Consider the following 18,194-nt stretch of genomic DNA (forward strand, 5'->3'; position numbering starts at 1 on the left):
TTTTTACACCACACGGTCTCGTCTTGTATCATCGTGTTTCCGTTAAAGTTTGTTTGGAAGAAGCACGGCCTCCCGCCTCAGCGCCGCACCACCGCGCCGGCACCGGCACCCACCGCCGCTCGGGGGAGGGGTCGCGCTCCACCGCGGCCCCCATGGCGTGCGTCGGCGTGGTCCTGTGGGAGGCAGAGGGTGAGCGGCGTTGGTGCGGGTGCCGGCGCGGGTCCCGGTGCCGGGGTCTCACCGTGGGTGACGTCACTCCTGCTTTTTGGGGTTGTTGACGGCCACGTAGTGGTAGAGGACGACGAGGAGGAAGAGGGACACGCCCAGCATGTTGGCGAAGATGGCCAGCTGCACGTCCGTGATCATCCTGCCGGAGGGACGCGCTGCCACCCCCGCCGGGACCACCGGGACCCCCCCACCCGGGCGGGACCCCTCGATCCCCCCTCCCTCCGGGACCCCCCACCATGGGCGGGACCCATCCCCCGCCGGGACTCCCCGATCCGCCCCCGCCTGGACCCTCGGGGCAGGACCCCCCCGGGCCGGGCTTGGTCCCTTAGGGACCCCCCACCCTGGTCGGGACCCCGCCTCCACCGGGACTCCTCAATCCGCCCCAACCGTGACCCACGGGGCAGCGCCCCCCCGGGCCGGGCCGGGCCGCAGCCCCCAGACACCCCCCGGACACCCCCCTGCCCCCCCGCACCGAGACGCCGGGACCCCAGAGCCGCCCCTCCGCCCCGACCCCGCGCTCACGCGCCGCCGCCGACACGTCTCCCTCCGCCGCGCGCGACTTCCGGCCGCGGGGCAGGGCGGGAGGGGCGGGGCGGGGCGGGAGGGGCGGGGCGGGGCGGGAGGGGCGGGGCGGGGCGCCGTGGCGACGGGGGCGGTGCCATGGAGACGGGGCGGGGCGCGGCCGGGCCTGGGTGGGTGACGTCATGGCCCGGGCAGGCCGTGACGTCCCGGCCGCCCCGGGTCTCTCCCCGCCCTCGCGCGCCGTGACACGCCAGCCGCGGGTTGCGGTGACGTCACGGCCTGGCTCGCCGCGAGGCCCCGGGCGGGGGCCGGAGGGGGGAGGGGGCCCTGCCCGCCGCTCGGGAACGCCCCCCGTCCCCCGGGAGCCCGGGAACCCCCCGCCCCCCCCAGCCGCCGCCGCCGCCGCCATACAAGGCCGGGCCCGGGGCGGGGGCGGGGTCGCTGGGGGGCGGGGCCGCGGCCGGCCGGGGCTAAATATAGCTCATGGGATGGGGCGTGCTGGGGCCGTGCTGGGCCATACTGGGCTCGGATGGGATGGGCACAGCCCGGGGATCCCGGCGGCGAGACCCCCAGGACCCTGCCCCCCCCCCCCCCCCCGAGCGCAGGGAGGGGTGTCGCCGCCCCTCCCCCCGCCCCTCCCCCACCCAGCTGCCGCAGCTGCTCGCGCTCAGCCCCCACGGGAGGAGCCCCAGGACGCGGCGGGTTCCCGCGCTGCCGCGCCAGGCGGTGACGTCACCCCGGGGCTGGGGCCAAGGTGTGATGTCAGCGGGAGGCCGTTACATCACGGCATGGCCCGGGGAAGCCGTGGCGTCACTGCAGGCCTGGGGCCGGGGCGGCCGCCACCCCACCGGGGGGGCCGGGGTGGCCGCGGTGTCACCGCCCGCGCCCCGGGTGACCATCCCCGGCGCGGGGCTGGCGGTGTCGGGGCGGGGCCGGGGCGTGGGGCCGCGCCCGGCTCAGGGCACCGCCGCTGCCGTGGGGCCGTGGCCCCCCACGGAGGGGGCGCGGTGCCGCCGGCACACCGGGCCACCGCCGCGGCTCGGGTGCCACGTGCCACGCGCGTGGCTTCCGTGTGCCGGGCCGCGGGCAGGGCACTGCCCCGTCCTCCCCGGCTGTGCCGGTGCCGGGGGCCGCCCCGGCGGCAGCACCAGGGCCTGGGGGAGCGCGGCAGCCCCCGTCGCCGTGCCGGGCGAGGAGCGGGGCGCCGAGCGAAGCCGCGGCGGTGCGGGCCGGGGGGGACCCGTCGCGGTAGCAGCGGCTGCGCTGGCTGCCTGCGGCCCTGGCCCCCTGCCCGGCCTCTCTGGCTTTCCCCGTCCCTCCTTCCCGTCCTCGCTGGCGTCCCGGCCTAACGAGAAGCAGATGTGCGGGCGGCGGAGGCGGGGGCCAGCGGGGGCCGCGGTGCCCGGCGGAGGCCGGGGCGCGCCGGGGGCCGCGCGGGCCGGGGAGGGGGCCGCGGCGGGCAGGAAGCGGGGGGCCCCGGGGACCCCGTCGGCGGGCAGCGCCGGGGCGGCTCTGGCGGCGAGGGGCTGGCCGAGGCGCGGCCGAGGGGAGGGCAGAGCCGCCGTGCCGAGCCGAGCCGTGCCGAGCCGCGCAGAGCCAGGAGGGACGGAGCCGCGACGGGACGCGCCATGCACTCCTGAGCTGGGCCGTGCCCGCCGCGCCGCGCCGAGCCGCCCGCCCAGCATGGCCCCCTGGCTCTGGCCGTGCCTCCTGGCCGCCCAGGCCCTGGCCGCCAACTTCCCCCCCAGGTACAGCCTCTACACCAGGGGGGCCGCCCCGCTCAGCCCCGTCCAGGCCGCGGCCATGCAGGGCCCCGCCACGGCCCACGGTGGTGCCCGGGCCACCAGCCGGCACAGGTAGGAGCCGCGACGGCCGAGCCGTGCCGGGGAGGGACGGCGGCGGCCGGGCAGCGCCGGGGAAGCGGGGCGCAGACGCCCACCCCGATGCCACGGGGTCCCTGGCGCCGGCACGTGCCACCGCCAGCCCGGGGTGCACGGCGAGGGGCGGCGGGTCCCGTCCCCGGTGGGTGCTGCTGTGCCGGGTGCTGGGGACGGCGCTGGGTGCCGGGGGGCTCCCCCGCCCCACCGGGGGTCTGCCCCCAGCCTCGCTCACCCGCCGCCCCCAGCGCAGGCGCCGGGTGGGGCGGGTGGTGGGCGCACGTGGAGGGTGCGGGCCGGGGGGCTGGTGAGGGCCGGGGGCACGTGGAGGGGCCGGGCGCGGGGGCCGCGGAGGCGCACGTGGGCGCGGGGCTCCAGGAGGGGCTCGGGTGTGGGGGTGCGGGAGCCCGGCGAGCCCTGGCACCCCAAGGGGCAGGCGCGGGTGCTGGGCTCGGTGCAGCCGTACGTGCCGCGGTGCCGGGGATCCGGCATCAGTCCTGCCTCAGCATCCGCACGCCCGCACTGTGCGCCCCGGTGCAGGGTCAGCACGGACAGGGACGGGGAGGGGGCGTGGGGCCCAAACCCACCCCGACCCCACCCGTGCCATGCCGGGGTGGGGACGGGCAGTGTGGGGACGGCGTGGGGCAGCTTGTGCCGCAGGTTGGGGACCCTGGGGGGCGCAGGGCTGGGGCCGGCCCCATGCTGGGGTGGGGGTCACGCTGTCACCGTGGCCACATCAGCGGCCCTGTGGGGTGGAGCCGCACCGGCACGGCTGCAGCCAGCGCCTGCCCGGTCCCTGCCCCACAGCCAGCCCCACGGCAGCCCCACAGCAGCCCCAGCAGCCCAGCGTAGGGTGGCAGGAGCTGGCTGCAGGCGTGGGGCTGCCTGGAAAGGGGGGACAGGGGTCAGGCACGCCCGCGGGGCACATGGGGGGCATGGGGGCCATGCTCGTGCCCTGCCCTTTCAGCAGGGCTCTTGTCCCACCCCGTTCTATCCTTCCCTGGGACGTGGACATCCCCGGTCCTGCGTGATGGGACCCCGGGGCAGCCCAGCGGGTCCTGGCATCCCACGGGTGTGGGGCTGAGGGGGCACAGGGGGGCCGGGAAGGGAGGGAAAGGGAAGGGGGAGGCGAGGGGGGACCGCTGGTCGGCGCAGGAATTCCCGGCGGCCCCCGGGGAGGAGCTGGAATCCAGCCGGGGCCTGAGGGGAACCAGCCGGGCTGACGGGAACCGGCCGCAGCTCCCCAGGCCCCCGCCACAGCGCAGCCCAGCTCCAGCTGTGGGGGTCCGGGGGCTGGGGGGGGCCGCTCCCTGCCGGGCTGCCTGGCGGGGCTGCTCCGCGTGGGGCTGGGGGTGCTGGGTGCGGGGCTGGGCAACGGGCGCTGGGCTCAGACCATATAAGGCTGTGCTGGGGTCCGTGCGGCTGGTGGGGCTGGGCTGGGGTCCCTGCAGCCTGCGGGGCTGGGCTGGCGTCCCGTGCCATGGGGCTGGGGTCCCTGCAGCCTGCGGGGCTGGGCTGGCGTCCTGTGCCGTGGGGCTGGGGTACCTGCAGCCTGCAGGGCTGGGCTGGTGTCCCGTGCCATGGGGCTGGGGTCCCTGCAGCCTGTGGGGCTGGGCTGGCATCCCGTGCCATGGGGCTGGGGTCCCAGTGGCCTGTGGAGCCTGCAGACTCCTTTGTGTGGGTCCCCACCGGTGTGGAAAAGACCAGGGACATGTGGGGCAAGACATGGTGTGCGTGTCCCCAGTTCAGGCAGCACAGGCCCCACAGCACAGCGTGGTGGGGTGCCTGGCACCTCAAATCCTGTTTGGCCACCCCAAACCCCCCAGGTAGAGCCTCCAACCCCCCCCCCCGGGCTCCCCAGGGGCTGCCCCACAGCCAGGGGCTGCTCCTGCCATGCCACGGCCCCGGCTGGGGCTTGGCAAAGGGCTCTGGTGCTACGGGCTGCTGGGCAGAGCCGGGATGAAAGGGCTCTGCCGTGGGGCAGGATCTGGCCCATTAACCCCGCAGCACTGGGCCGTGACGGCTGCTACCGGTGGGACTGGCAGGGTGAGCGCTGGGGCGTGCCGGGGGGCCCGGTGCGTGCCGGGAGATGCAGGGTGAGCGCCGGGACGATGCCAGGTGCATGCCGGGAGGGTACCCGGTGCACGCAGGACGGTGCCGGGTGCGTGCCGGGACGGTGCCGGGTGCGTGCCGGATGGACACCCTGACCCCTTCCCGCAGGAACTGGTGTGCCTACGTGGTGACGCGCACCGTGAGCTGCGTGGTGGAGGACGGCGTCGAGAGCTTCGTGAAGCCGGATTACCAGCCGTGCGGCTGGGGGCAGCTCCAGTGCCCCCGTGTCCTGGCGTGAGTGGGGGGGCTCTGGGGGCCGTGGGGGGGGCTCGGAGCAGAGCCGTCTCTGGCCGTGGCCCCGCTGCCACCCCCGCCACCGTCGTCACTGGTGTTTATCCACCCCGGGTCATGTTTACTTTTTCACAAGAGCCTCCAGCGGCGCTGGGTGGGTGACCGGCCCCCGCCCCTGCCCAGCCGGGGGCCCCCCACAAGGCGCGCGCCGGGACCCCCGGCGCAGCTCTCCAGGCCGGCGGCTCGGCGGCGGGGCCGGCAGCGCGGGGTGCCGCCGGCGGCGGGGTGCTGGGTCCGGGCAGGGGCAGCCCCCCGCGGCCCCCGGCGTTTGAGCAAGAGCCTGGGCGCGGGCGGGGGCGCGGCCGTGCCGTGGGGGGCCAGACCGCGGCCTGTGTTTGGGTTTGCTCCGGGCTGGCGTCACTTGGCGCGACCGCGAGCGGGGGCCCGGCGGGCGGCGGTGCCGGCAGAGCCGGGGGCCGAGTGCAGGCAGGGGGCTCAGCGCGGGCTCTCCCGCAGCCCTGCCCCCCCAGGGCCAGCCCCGCTCCCCACGCCCGGGACCCCCACCCAGCATCCCCCCTCCCTGCCCGCAGGTACCGCAGCTTCCTGCGGCCCCGCTACAAGCTGTCCCAGAGGACGGTGTCGGAGCTGGCCTGGCGCTGCTGCCAGGGCTACTCGGGCGAGGACTGCACCGAGGGGCCAGCGCCGGCGTCCCCACTGCCCACCGGCCACCCCCGGCCCCGGCCCGGCCGCCCCACGCTCTCCGGCTTCGGCAACCCCCTCAGCGGCCTGGGGGGCGAAGGTAGTGCCATCGGGCAGCGGGAGGGGTACGCAGCGGCGGGGCAGGCCCGGCGCGGCCGTGACCCTGACGATGCGGTGCGGCGGCAGGCGGCGGGGATGCCGAGAAGGTGCGGCAGCTGGAGGAGCAGGTGCGGCGGCTGAGCGAGCAGGTGGAGGAGCTGCGGGCCGGGCAGGAGCCGCTGCCGGAGCACCCGCGCCGCACGACGGACGGCGGCCCCGAGGGCGAGCAGCCGGCCGACGCGGCCGCCCCCGCCGAGGTGCGGGAGGTGCTGAGCCACGTCCAGCGGCGGCTGGAGGAGCTGGAGAACCGGCTGCAGCGCCAGGAGAGCGGCCGGGACGGCTCGGCGGTGCCGGCGGGAGGCCCGGGAGCGGCCACGGCGCTGCACGACCTGGAGCAGCGGCTGCAGGAGACCTGCGCCGCCTGCGCGGCCGGCACCGAGGGGCTGCGGCGGCAGGCGGCGGAGGACCGGGAGCGCATGCGGGCGCTGGAGAAGCTGGTGGGCTCGGTGGACCAGCGCAACCGGGAGGCGGTGGAGTCGGTGCAGCGGCACATCAGCAGCCTGAGCAGCCGCCTGGCCCCCGCCGCCGCGCCACCGGACGAGCTGCACCGGCGCCTGGCTGAGCTCGAGCGGCGCCTGGAGGGGCTGCCCGTGGCGGGGCCAGGAGGGCAGGGGCCGGTGCTGGCCCGGCGCCTAGCGGAGCTGGAGGGGCGACTGAACGCCTCACGGGCCGGCCCGTGGCCCCCCGAGCCGGAGGGGTGGCAGAGGGGGCTGCCAGGACGCCTGGCCAACCTGAGCCGGGCGGTGGAGGGGCTGGCGGCGAGCGGGGCACAGCGCGGCGCCCGCCTGGCCGAGCTGGAGGGGCTGCTGGCCCGCTGCGGCCAGCCTTGCCCCGCGCCCCCAGAGCCGACGGCAGGCGGCCAGGACGGGCCGGACGGGCAGCTCAGCCTCCTCTTCCTCCGGCAGCTGGAGCAGCGGCTGCAGGACACCGAGGGGCAGCTCCAGGCGCTGGGGGCTGGTGGGGACGGGCTGGCTGGGACCCTGCGGGGGCTGCGGGCAGAGGCTGGGGAGCTGAGGGAGCTGCTGGGGGAGCAGGGGGAGGCGCTGGGGTGGCTGGCGGGGCGGCTGGAGCCCGGGGGGGCCCTGGCAGAGGAGCTGGAGCAGCTCCGCAACCGGACAGGGCGGCTGGAGGCCGAGCTGGGGGGGCTGAGCGGTGGCCCCTGTTCCGGGCCCTGCGCCCCGCTGCCGTCCCGGGAGCTGGAGCAGCTGCGGGCCGAGGTGGGCGCCTGCACCGCTGCCTGCCGCCTGCCCCAGCCCGGCCCCTCAGTGCCGGAGCCGGAGCTGGAGCCGGAGCCGCCGCTGGAGGGGTTCAGCATCTTCGATGGCACCTCGCCCTCAGAGCTGCGGGCGCTGCGGGGCGAGCTGGGGTCGGCGCTGCTCGCCTTCGGCGGGCTGAACGCCACGGTGCAGGGGCTGCAGGACGCCCTGGACCAGCAAGACGCCCGGCAGCGCCAGCTGGACGCCATCACCGACCGCATCGTGGCCGAGCTGGACCAGGCAGCGGCGACGGCGGCGGCGCGGCAGGCCGAGAGCGAGGAGCGGCTGGAGGGGCTGGTGCGGGAGCTGGTGCGGGCAGGGGGCTGCCCGGCCGGCCTGGAGCCACGGGTGGCCAAGCTGGAGGGCATCTGCGAGCAGCTGGAGGCCGTGTCGGGCGGGCTGCGGGGCGTCCGCGAGGGGCTGAGCCGGCACGTGGCGGGGCTGTGGGACGCGGTGCGGGAGCTGAACGGCACGGCCCGCGAGCAGGCAGCGCTGCTGGACAAGGCGCTGCAGGCCCAGCTCCCGCGCCGGCTCGGAGCCCTCAACGCCAGCCTGCAGCACCTGCGCGGCGAGCTGCTCCGCCTGACCCGGGGGGACCTCACCGGTGCGCGGGCGCGGGGCTCAGGGCGGCGGGGCGGGGGGTCAGGGCTGCAGGGGTTGGGTGCTGGTAGGGGGCACAGTGGGGCTGGGGGCTCAGGGCTGCGGGACGGGGCGTGGGTGGGGGGCACGGTGGGGCTGGGGGCTCAGGGCTGCGGGACGGGGCGTGGGTGGGGGGCACGGTGGGGCTGGGGGCTCAGGGCTGCGGGACGGGGCGTGGGTGGGGGGCACGGTGGGGCTGGGGGCTCAGGGCTGCGGGACGGGGCGTGGGTGGGGGGCACGGTGGGGCTGGGGGCTCAGGGCTGCGGGACGGGGCGTGGGTGGGGGGCACGGTGGGGCTGGGGGCTCAGGGCTGCGGGACGGGGCGTGGGTGGGGGGCACGGTGGGGCTGGGGGCTCAGGGCTGCGGGACGGGGCGTGGGTGGGGGGCACTGTAGGCCTGGGGGCTCAGGGCTGCAGGACGGGGCGTGGGTGGGAGGCACGGTGGGGCTGGGGGCTCAGGGTGCAGGGACAGCCATGGGGATGTGGGACTTTGAGGAATGGGGAGGGGGTCACCAGCAAGTGAGGTGGGGGGAGTGGGGGTGCAGGGCATGGCTGTGGGGCCTCGGGGGTGTTGGGCTGCAGGGATGGGGGGACACAGGCTGTGGGGATGTGGGGACTCAAGCCATGGGGATGTGGGGTGTGGGGTGTGGGGGTGCAAGTCATGGGGCCGTGGGGACGCAAGGTGTGGGGCTGTGGGGCAAGCGGAAGGGCTGTGGGGCCTGGGAGGCTCTAACCCACCTTCCCTCCAGGGCCCCCCGGCCCCCCCGGACCTGCTGGCCCCATGGGTGAGATGGGCCCCCCCGGCCCCGCCGGGCCCCCCGGCAAGGATGGAGAACAAGGCCCCGTGGGCCCCCGCGGTAGGGAGCAGCCCCCCCTGAGCCCCATCCCCCGCAGCGGGGCAGCGCTGGTGTGGCCGGACCCTGTGCCCCAGGGGTCCCGCCCTGTTCCAGCCCTCAGCCCCCTCTTCCCCTTTCCTCCTAGGGCTGCCAGGAGAGAGAGGTAGGGCTGGGGGGGGTCTGGGGGGCTGGAGCTTGGGGGATGAGTGGGCTTGGGGGGCTGCAATGGCAGCTGGGGGGTGTGGGCTGGGGCGAGGGGAGCGGGGGGTGGGCATGGTGGGGGCACAGGGCACTGGGCAGCCTGGGGTGAAGGGCACGGCTGGGGGCAGAGGGGCTGGGGGGCACGGTGGGGAGACGTGGTCGGGGAGGGGGGCATGGACACGATGAAGCGGCAGGTATTGGGGGTGGGGGGGTCAGGGGCTGTGGCTGCTGGGCTGGGGGTGCCGTGGGGGGCAGGAGGGGCCGGGCCAGGGTGCCCCATCCTGACGTGGTGCCCAGGCGAGGTGGGGAAGCCGGGCTCCGTGCCCCGCATCGCCTTCTCGGCCGCCCTGAGCACCCAGCGCACGGAGCCGGGCACCGTCCCCTTCGACCAGGTCCTGCTCAACGACGGCGGCGCCTACGACCCCAAGACGGGTGAGCGCCCACGCGGCTCGGCCACGCGCGGGGCAGGGGGGCCGTGGGGCGGGATGGGGCTGGATGGGGCTTTCAGGCGTGTGGGGGCTGCTCAGGCATGGGTGAAGCATGATCCCGGTGTGCAATGAAGGCCATGGGATGGGGGGGCTCCTCGGGGCGGGCCACATCTCTCCTGTGGGTGCACCGGTGGCTGTGGGGTGCAGTGGGGGAGCTTGGGGGGGGGGCACAGCCCATTCTGGGGGTACCGGGGGGGTGGTCCCTGGGGACAGGGCGGCCACCAGCCCTGACATCCACCGCCGCAGGCACCTTCACGGCGCCGGTGAGCGGGCGGTACCTGGTGAGCGCGGTGCTGACGGGGCACAAGGGCGAGAAGGTGGAGGCCGTGCTGTCACGCTCCAACCGGGGCATCGCCCGCCTGGACTCGGCCGGTTTCCAGCCCGAGGGGCTGGAGAAGGAGCCGGTGGTGGCCCTGCAGCCCAGCCCCGGCGCGCTCGGCGTCTTCAGCCTCCTGCTGCAGCTGGACGCGGGCCAGACGCTCTGCGTGGACCTGGTCTCGGGGCGCCTGGCCCACGCGCCCGACGAGCCCCTCACCGTCTTCAGCGGGGCCCTGCTCTACGACGCCAACGAGCCCTAGAGCCACCGGACCCCCGCACCCCGCCCCGGCATGGGGCTGCCGGCCAGCCGGGGGGCACAGCTGGGCCAGGGTGTCCCCATGCCCTGGCGGGACCCCCCCCACCCACCCTGTTATTTATCAGCACCCCTCACCCCTCACTCCCCTGCCGCCACACACCCCTTGCCCCACACCGCCCGCCCCGGCCCCCCATGCCGCCCCCGGCCCCCCACTGCCCCCCACAAAATAAAGACACGGCACCGGGTTTTGTACCTGCGGCTCCGGCTCCTTCCTGCACTCAGCTGCAGCCCCCCACCCTGGTTTATCGCCCTGGGGCAGCCCCCCAACCCTGGGGAGCACGAGGCCACAGGGCAGCCCCTGGCATTGCCCCCGCCCAGGGGTGCTGGGGGGAGGGGGCCCAGCCAGCCTGGCCCGGGGGGTTCCACCGTGGTCCTGGGGGTCCTGCTGCGGTCAGAAATCCTCGTCCCAGCCCGAGAACTCGTCCTCTGCTGGTGTCCAGTCAACGGAGAAACGCTTGAAGTTGACGTAGGGGGGTCCCTGGGTGGGGGGGGATGGGGTCAGAGCCAGCTCCCTGCCCCCCCCCGAGCCCCCCAAGCCCCCACCTCACCTCCTTGATGAGCCGCAGCGTGGGTGCCTCCAGCTGCCGCAGCGAGAGCTTCCTCCACTTCAGGCCCCCGAACCACCTGGAGGGGTGGGGGAGCTGCAGGAGAGGCCGAGACGGGGGCATTGGGCCCCCCCCCAACCCCCCCTCACCTGTGCTTCTTGATGCCGCGGATGCCGCTGGCCGTGTTCCCCAGGCGCTGCCCCGGCCGGCGCCTGCAAGGGATGGCGTGGGGCGGGGGCTGGGGGGCACCCCCATGCACAGTGGGGTGCGGTGATGCACCCAGGGACCCCCCCAATGCACAGTGGGGTGCGGCGATGCACCCAGGCACTAAAGTGCCTCCCAAGAGGCCTCGGCCCTGCCCGGGGCACCCCAGCGCACCCCGCGCCCCCCACCCCTGCGGAGCCCGCGTGGGTGCCCCGAGCACCTGCAGAGCTTGCTGATGAGGGAGCAGGCGGCCTCGCTGAGGAAGGCGGGGAAGGAGAGGATGCCGTCCAGGATGCGGCTGTAGATCTGCCGGGGGTCGGCGCTGTGGAAGGGGGGCCTGCGGGGTGCGGGCAGCTGTGGCCTCGCCGTGGAGGGGGCTCGGCTGGCCCCGGGGGCGCCCGCTCACCTGCCCACCAGCATCTCGAAGGTGAGGACACCCAGCATCCAGAAGTCGACGGCAAAGTCATGGCCCTCCTGGCGCAGCATCTCGGGCGCCAGGTACTCGGGGGTCCCGCAGAAGGAGTAGGTCTTCTCCCCCCGCCCCAACTCCTTGGCGAAGCCGAAGTCAACCTGTGGGCTCCGGCGCCGTCAGCCAGCGCAGCCCCTCTCCCCGCCAGGCCCCGCCGCCCCCTCCCCAGGCACTGCCACAGCAGCGCTGGCGCCGCCGGGACGCCCGCCCCGGTACCAGCTTGATGTAGCCGCGCTGGTCCAGCATGAGGTTCTCGGGCTTCAGGTCCCGGTAGATGATGCCGTGGCTGTGCAGGTACTCGAGGCCCTCCACCACGCAGGCGCAGCAGAACACGGCCAGCGGCTCCTCGAAGCAGCGCCTGCACGGCGGGGACCGGCAGTCACACGGCACGGCACGGCACGGCACGGCACGGCGATGCCGCCCCGTCCCGCGCTCGCCCCAGCTCCGTACATCTCACGCAGCTTGGTCCACAGCTCGCCGCCCTGGCAGAACTCCAGCAGCAGGTAGATGTACTGCCCATCCCGGAATGTGCCGAAAAACCTGCCGGCGGAGGGGGGTTGGCAGGACCTCGGCACAACCAGCAGCCGCACAGCCCCGAGCCCTGCTCTGCCCCCCACACCCCGCTGCCCCCCGCTCTCACCCCACGATGAAGGGGCTGCGGCTGCGCGCCAGCACCCGCCGCTCAGTGCGCACGTGCTCCTGCTGGTGCGTCCGCACCACCCAGTCCTTGCGGATCCGCTTCAGCGCGAAGAGCCGCTCCTGGCACTGCACCTGGGTGTGGGCGGCCGTGGGCAGCGGGACGGGCACCCGCGGCAGGAGGCGGCAGGACGGGGCCGGGTGCCAAGAGCCAGGGGAGGGCACGGGGTCCGGCTCTCACCAGCTCGACCCTGCCGAAGCCGCCGGTGCCCAGGACGACGCGCTGGCCCTGCCACTGCCCCTCCTTGTAGCGTACGGCCACCAGGTCCTCCAGCCGCACCGGTGCCGGGGGCTGCCGCAGGCTCGGGGACCCCCAGCCCCTGCGGGTGCGGATCATGGCCCTGCAGCACCCGCCCTGGCACTGTGGGGCTGCCGACCCCACACCTGCCAGGGCTCAGGACACCCCCGCTGCTCCCCAGGGACGGCGCCGGGTCGGAGCCTGGGGACTCCCCAGCACCATGCTGGACCCTGGCGCCATTGCTCTGGGACATGGGGACACCGCAGCACCGAGTGACCGCAGGGACGCTGTGTCACCCAGACAGACCCCAGGGAGGCCCAGCACAGGGCTGGGCCCTCACTGACTTGCTGCTGTCTGCCCCTCCTCCACTGCCCACCCATGTCCATGCCCTGAGGCCAGGGAGCCACATCCCAGGGCTGGGTGGCCCCGTCCTTATCCCCATCCCATCCCATCCCATTCCCATCCCCATCCGATCCCTCCCCATCCCCATCCCCATCCCCATCCCATTCCCATCCCATCCCATCATTCCCCATCCCCATCCCACCTCCATCCCACCCCATCCCTATCCCATCTCCATCCCCTCCAATCCCATCCCAATCCCAGTCCATCCCCATCCCCATCCCAATCCCATCCCATCCCCATCCCATCTCCACCCCAGCCCCCACTGACCGCCCAGGATCCTCCGGGGCTGGTGCCTCTGTCTCAGATGTGTTTCTGGGTGGGCAGGAGCCATGGGTGCAGGGGGTCAGGCGTTGGGGGTGCAGCGTCAGGGGTTGGGGGTGCGGGGGCAGGGGCATCGGCGCCTGCTCCTCCCAGCACCCCCACGTCCCCTCCCCCACAATCCCCCCAGCCCAAGATTCCCCCTGGGACAGGTACAGGGCGCGGGGGGCAGCTGGGGCCCCGACCCATATGTGGGGTCAGGAAGGAGCCGCCCCGGCGGGGGGATCCATGGTGGGGGGACACCCCGTGCCATGGGGCTGGGTGGGAGTGGGAGGGCACCAAGACTTGCATGAGGCCCCACCACAGCCCCCAGCCCAGCCCCCACCAACAGCAGCACCCAGCTGCCCACACCGGGGCCTCCCTGGGGCCAGGGGCTCCCCTCCCTGCCCTGGGGTCCCCCGAGGGGCTGGGGGGCCGGGACACTCACGGCTCTGAGGGCTGCCGGGGGCAGAAGGGGCTGATCTCAAGGAAGTCTCTGCGGGGCAGAGAAGGGCTCAGAGGGGTGGGGGCACCTTGGCCGTGCCCCCACAGGGCCAGCCTGGGGTGGGGGGGCAGGGGGACACCCACTCCTTGGCCACGGTGATGCAGGTGACGTGTCCCTGGGCCTGGCACGACGCCGTCCGGGGGGTGTTCCTGCGCAGAGGCGGGGGGTCACGGGGGGGACACATGGGCGGGAGGGGGGACAGGAGCCGGGGGGGGGGGCGGGGGGGGTGTGCGTGGGGAGCTGGTGCAGGTGAGCTGGGACCTGCCCGTCCTGGCGCGCCGGGGATGTGCTGGGGACACTGTGGGCAGTGGGAAGGGTGTGACTGCGGGGCTGTGACTGCGGGGGGGGGGGGGGGTGTCACTGCGGTGCGGGGGGTGTCACCGCAGCCGTGTCACCGCGGGGCCGGGCCGCGGCGCTGGAGCCAGGCAGCGAGTGCGGGCTGGCCCCGCGGCCGGGGCGGGGTGCGGGGCGCGGCGGGGGGCACCTACTGCAGCAGGGAGAGCTCCCCGAAGTGCTCGCCGGCGCCCAGGACCCGGAGCAGCTTCTCCCGCCCGTCCTCCCGCCGGCTCACCCGCACCTGCACGGGGGGGGGCTGAGCGCGGGCCATGCCCCTCGCGCGGGGGGTCCCCGCTGCGGGGCGGGGCGGGGCGGGGCGGGGCGCCGCACCCACCTCTCCCTTCAGGATGATGTAGAAGTTTTCCCCCTCGTCCCCTTCGTGGATAATGACGTGGCCGGGCGCGAAGGTGCACTGCGGGAGGGACGGGGCGGGCGGGGGGCTGGGCGGGCCCGCAGCCGCCCCCGCCGCCCCAGAGCCGCCATCCCAAGCACATCCCGGCGGCCCCAGCCCCCACGCTGCACCCCCGACCCCCACCACGGGCTGCGGCCTCCACGGGGAGGTGTCCCGGCCCACGACCGTGCCCCGCGACCACCCACCTCCTCCATGGCGTCCAGCAGCTTGGAGAGGTGGCTGTCGGAGAGGTCCCGCAGCCAGTGCACCCTGCGGGCGAGAGGGGCCGGTGGGGCTCCCGCAGCCTGCCTGCGCCCCGCCTGCTCCCCCCTGCCCCCCGCCTGCTCCCCCCTGCCCCCCACCTGCTCCCCGCCTGCTCCCCCCTGCCCCCCGCCTGCTCCCCCCTGCCCCCCGCCTACTCCCCGCCTGCTCCCCCCTGCGCCCACCTGCTCCCCCCTGCCCCCCGCCCAGGGCTCCAGCAGCTGGAGCCCAGCAGAGCCCTCGGGCAGGGCTGGGGAAGGGGATGGAGAGGCACGAGGATGGGAGGGGGCAGGGCTGGGATGGGGACTGGGACATGGTGGAGGTGTGGATGGGTGTGGGAATGGAGAGGAGGGGTCTGGGAATGGCCGTGGGAATAAGGATGGGATGGGGTGGGATGAGATGGGGGTAAGGATGAAAATGGGGATGGGGAGGGATTGGGAGGGGGGTGGGGATGAAGACAAGGCTGGGACTATGAGGGGGTTCTGCAGCCAGGGCTGGCAGGAGAGGCCACCACCCCCCCGAGAGGGTCAGGGGGTGGTGGGTGCCACGGGGTGTTGCTGGCAGGTGCCAGGCCCCACTCACGTCCGCAGGGAGCCCAGGATCTCGGCTCGTCTCTGCTTGGCGTTGCTGGTGGCAATGGCGCGGTACCGCTGCCTGTCGATGGCCCAGAGGCGCACGGGGCCAAGCGCTGCAGCAGAGGGGGTCAGTGGGGGCCGGGGAGGGCAGCACGGGGCCCCTGGGGTGGGGGGCTGCCCTTACCCTGCACGGTGGCCGTGCGCTTGCAGTGGTAGAGGATGGCCAGCTCCCCGAACACGTCACCCGGCCCCAGCGTGCGGAGCTGCCGGCCCCGCTGGCTCACGCTGAGCTGCCCCTCTGCAGAGAGACACGGCCCACGGCATGACGCGCACACGCGTGTGCGCACAAGCACATGTGTGCACATGCGGGTCTGTCCTGCAGCGGGCAGCCTCGCACACGCACGTGGGTGCTGCACCCCCCCACAGCAGGTGCACACGCGTGTGCGGCAGCCTGACGCGCACACGGGCTCGCCCCGATGCGCACGCGCGTGCACGCCTGCAGCACACCTGCACACGCGCGCGCGTGCCCCCCGCCACGCTCTCACCTGCCACGATGTACATGGCGGTGCCCTCAGCACCCTCGGCCAGCACCGTGTCCCCGGCGCCGTGCCAGACCGGGGTGAAGCTCTGGGCCAGCGCCTCGGGGCAGCCCTCGCCCAGGCGCCGCAGGAACTCGCTGCGCCCCACCGCCTCCGCAATCAGGCCGAGGTCCCTGCTGGTGCAGGGACACAGGCAGGGCAGCACCGGACCCCTGACCCCAGCCCTGCAGCCCCCCCGCCCCACCGGCTACCTGCATGATGTGGGGCTGTTGGGCACGCAGAGGTCTGCGTCACTGGTGAGGGGCTCGGGGACGATGGCTGGTGCCCGGCTGTCCCGCCGGCCAGGGGGCTGCTCTGCGGCCTCCTCCCGCGCCATGCTCTGCAGGAAGGTCTTCTCTTCCTGCAGCCGCAGCTCGCGCAGCCGTTCGTCCATCCCCGTGCCACCGCGACCGCTCCCGGCGCCCTGGGGTGCAGCTGGCGGGCAGTGAGCGGCACGCAGCGCCCCACCACGGCACCAGCCCCCGGCCCCAGAGCCGCCCCCGGCCCCCAGGGCATAGAGGGGAGATGCCCCTGGCGCGCAGCCCCACATGGTGCAGCCCCACGCGGCACAGCCGCGCCCAGCATGGCACTGCCAGCCTTGGCGCTGCACTGCCCGGCACAGCACGGCACAGGTGGGCACGCCATGGTCAAGGACACCCAGGACCCTGCGGTGCCGGGCACTTGGCCCCCAATATACCCCAGACCCTTGGCCCAGCAGCTCTGGGGGCAGCGCAGGCAGGACCCCGGTGCAGACAGGAGGGGTTCCCAGGTGGGGGTCCCTGCCCTGGCCACCGCCCCATGGCAAGGTGGGTGTGGGCTCCCATGGTCACCATGCCCGGGCGTTCCCTGCCCTGAGCAAAGGTCGTGCCACCGGCACAAAGGAGCCAGGAGCGGCCTCGGCGCATCCCCCCGGCACGGCACGGGGACGCGGTGACCCGACCCGGCTGCCCGGGCTGTGGGTGCTGCCGGCGCCCGGGGGCTCAGCCCCACTCCCCGACCCGTGCGCGGGCGCCTACCTGTGCCACCGCCGCTGCCCGCCGTCCCCTCCACCGCGCCACCGCTGCGGCACAGCCCGGTGACACATTAACCTGCCCTGCCCGGCGGCGCTCCCACGGGCCCGCGCCCCCACCCAGCACGTGCACACCCACGCCTGCCCACGGGCCTGCACCCTGACCTGTGCCCCGTGCGTGGGAGGGGCTGGGGGGTGAGGGGGGTCCCAGCACCCTGCGGTGGCACCGGGCATGGCCGCCTCGGGCAGAGTCGAGCCCAGGGGCTGGCACCCCCTGCCCCACGGTACTCCACAGCACCCCTGGCCCCAGCTGTGCCTGGTTCAGCTCCAGGCTCCCCAGGGCTGATGGGCCACGGCCCGCCGCGCCCCCCCAGCGCCGCCCCACGGTGCGGACCCACTGCCCCAACCCAGCCCACTGTGCCCCGACCGTGGGCCCTGCGCCCGCCTGGCCTCGGTGGCCTCAGGGCACTGGCACCACCGGCACTGGCGAGGGTGGGCTGGTGCACTGGGGGGGAGCACGGGGGTGCGTGTGTGCACGGGGAAGGGGGGGTGTGTGAGAGAACGGTGGGTTGCACAGAGGACGTGTACTGGGGGGTGTGTGCACGGGATGGGGTGCATGGTGGGGAATGCACGGGGGGGGATACACGGGGGATGCATGGGGGGGGGATACACGGGGGGCTGTGTGCACGGGGGGGATACACGGGGGGGATACACGGGGGGCTGTGGGCACGGGGGGGATACACGGGGGGCTGTGGGCACGGGGGGTGCACGGGGGGGGATACACGGGGGGCTGTGTGCACGGGGGGGATACACGGGGGGCTGTGGGCACGGGGGGTGCACGGGGGGGATACACGGGGGGCTGTGGGCACGGGGGATGCACGGGGGGGATACACGGGGGGCTGTGGGCACGGGGGGTGCACGGGGGGGATACACGGGGGGCTGTGTGCACGGGGGGTGCACGGGGGGGGATACACGGGGGGCTGTGGGCACGGGGGGTGCACGGGGGGGGATACACGGGGGGCTGTGGGCACGGGGGGTGCACGGGGGGGGATACACGGGGGGCTGTGGGCACGGGGGGTGCACGGGGGGGATACACGGGGGGCTGTGGGCACGGGGGGTGCACGGGGGGGATACACGGGGGGCTGTGGGCACGGGGGGTGCACGGGGGGGGATACACGGGGGGCTGTGGGCACGGGGGGTGCACGGGGGGGATACACGGGGGGCTGTGGGCACGGGGGGTGCACGGGGGGGGATACACGGGGGGCTGTGGGCACGGGGGGTGCACGGGGGGGATACACGGGGGGCTGTGGGCACGGGGGGTGCACGGGGGGGATACACGGGGGGCTGTGGGCACGGGGGGTGCACGGGGGGCTGTGGGCACGGGGGGTGCACGGGGGGGGATACACGGGGGGCTGTGGGCACGGGGGGTGCACGGGGGGGGATACACGGGGGGCTGTGGGCACGGGGGGTGCACGGGGGGGGATACACGGGGGGCTGTGGGCACGGGGGGTGCACGGGGGGGGATACACGGGGGGCTGTGGGCACGGGGGGTGCACGGGGGGGATACACGGGGGGCTGTGGGCACGGGGGGTGCACGGGGGGGATACACGGGGGGCTGTGGGCACGGGGGGTGCACGGGGGGGGATACACGGGGGGCTGTGGGCACGGGGGGTGCACGGGGGGGATACACGGGGGGCTGTGGGCACGGGGGGTGCACGGGGGGGGATACACGGGGGGCTGTGGGCACGGGGGGTGCACGGGGGGGATACACGGGGGGCTGTGGGCACGGGGGGTGCACGGGGGGGAT

At 75.5% G+C, this 18,194-nt stretch overlaps 3 protein-coding genes across 7 annotated transcripts; 1 reads left to right on the plus strand and 2 right to left on the minus strand.

The window, feature by feature from the left end:
* Positions 1-18: 18 nt before the first annotated feature.
* OST4 (oligosaccharyltransferase complex subunit 4, non-catalytic) lies at positions 19-846 on the minus strand. Of its 2 annotated transcripts, none has more exons than XM_064448448.1 (3): positions 751-846; positions 242-367; positions 19-173 (listed from the first exon to the last, which is right to left on the minus strand). In XM_064448448.1, exon 2 carries the CDS (start codon positions 364-366, stop codon positions 253-255), a length of 114 nt encoding a protein of 37 aa, XP_064304518.1. In that variant the 5' UTR covers position 367; positions 751-846; the 3' UTR covers positions 19-173; positions 242-252. The 2 variants fall into 2 exon arrangements, with proteins under 2 accessions (XP_064304518.1, XP_064304519.1); XM_064448449.1 differs by having other exon boundaries at positions 740-838.
* Positions 847-2,194: 1,348 nt separating this feature from the next.
* On the plus strand, positions 2,195-10,073 carry EMILIN1 (elastin microfibril interfacer 1). Of its 2 annotated transcripts, none has more exons than XM_064448427.1 (8): positions 2,195-2,606; positions 4,848-4,973; positions 5,561-5,772; positions 5,856-7,688; positions 8,472-8,579; positions 8,704-8,721; positions 9,057-9,191; positions 9,494-10,073. In XM_064448427.1, exons 1-8 carry the CDS (start codon positions 2,434-2,436, stop codon positions 9,823-9,825), a joined length of 2,937 nt encoding a protein of 978 aa, XP_064304497.1. In that variant the 5' UTR covers positions 2,195-2,433; the 3' UTR covers positions 9,826-10,073. The 2 variants fall into 2 exon arrangements, with proteins under 2 accessions (XP_064304497.1, XP_064304498.1); XM_064448428.1 differs by having other exon boundaries at positions 2,196-2,606; positions 5,561-5,769.
* Positions 10,067-16,685, minus strand: LOC135312732 (cGMP-dependent protein kinase 1-like). Of its 3 annotated transcripts, none has more exons than XM_064448434.1 (20): positions 16,395-16,683; positions 15,591-15,802; positions 15,346-15,515; positions 14,985-15,098; positions 14,808-14,913; positions 14,171-14,234; positions 13,908-13,985; positions 13,726-13,814; positions 13,321-13,386; positions 13,181-13,228; positions 12,703-12,747; positions 11,977-12,115; positions 11,740-11,870; positions 11,550-11,639; positions 11,316-11,457; positions 11,037-11,200; positions 10,851-10,967; positions 10,576-10,638; positions 10,430-10,505; positions 10,067-10,359 (listed from the first exon to the last, which is right to left on the minus strand). In XM_064448434.1, the coding sequence occupies exons 2-20, from the start codon at positions 15,770-15,772 to the stop codon at positions 10,273-10,275; spliced, it is 1,971 nt and encodes a 656-aa protein (XP_064304504.1). In that variant the 5' UTR covers positions 15,773-15,802; positions 16,395-16,683; the 3' UTR covers positions 10,067-10,272. The 3 variants fall into 3 exon arrangements, 2 of the variants coding, with proteins under 2 accessions (XP_064304504.1, XP_064304505.1); XM_064448435.1 differs by having other exon boundaries at positions 15,591-15,813; XR_010372408.1 differs by having other exon boundaries at positions 10,271-10,359; positions 10,430-10,522; positions 16,395-16,685.
* Positions 16,686-18,194: the final 1,509 nt, after the last annotated feature.

The sequence above is a fragment of the Phalacrocorax carbo genome, chromosome 3 (genome assembly GCF_963921805.1).
Source record: "Phalacrocorax carbo chromosome 3, bPhaCar2.1, whole genome shotgun sequence".
Lineage (NCBI taxonomy): Eukaryota > Metazoa > Chordata > Aves > Suliformes > Phalacrocoracidae > Phalacrocorax > Phalacrocorax carbo.

Bases quoted from the DNA above. Each gene is read 5' to 3' on its own strand.
- OST4 (XM_064448448.1), bottom strand. From the start codon at position 366: ATGATCACGGACGTGCAGCTGGCCATCTTCGCCAACATGCTGGGCGTG.
- EMILIN1 (XM_064448427.1), top strand. From the start codon at position 2,434: ATGGCCCCCTGGCTCTGGCCGTGCCTCCTGGCCGCCCAGGCCCTGGCC. The intron at 4,974-5,560 runs GTGAGTGGGGGG...CCCTGCCCGCAG, and splicing joins CAGTGCCCCCGTGTCCTGGC to GTACCGCAGCTTCCTGCGGC. The intron at 5,773-5,855 runs GTGCCATCGGGC...GTGCGGCGGCAG, and splicing joins CGGCCTGGGGGGCGAAGGTA to GCGGCGGGGATGCCGAGAAG.
- LOC135312732 (XM_064448434.1), bottom strand. From the start codon at position 15,772: ATGGACGAACGGCTGCGCGAGCTGCGGCTGCAGGAAGAGAAGACCTTC. The intron at 11,458-11,549 runs GTACGGAGCTGG...CCCGCCGTGCAG, and splicing joins TGGACCAAGCTGCGTGAGAT to GCGCTGCTTCGAGGAGCCGC. The intron at 10,968-11,036 runs GTGAGCGGGCGC...CGCACCCCGCAG, and splicing joins TTCGAGATGCTGGTGGGCAG to GCCCCCCTTCCACAGCGCCG.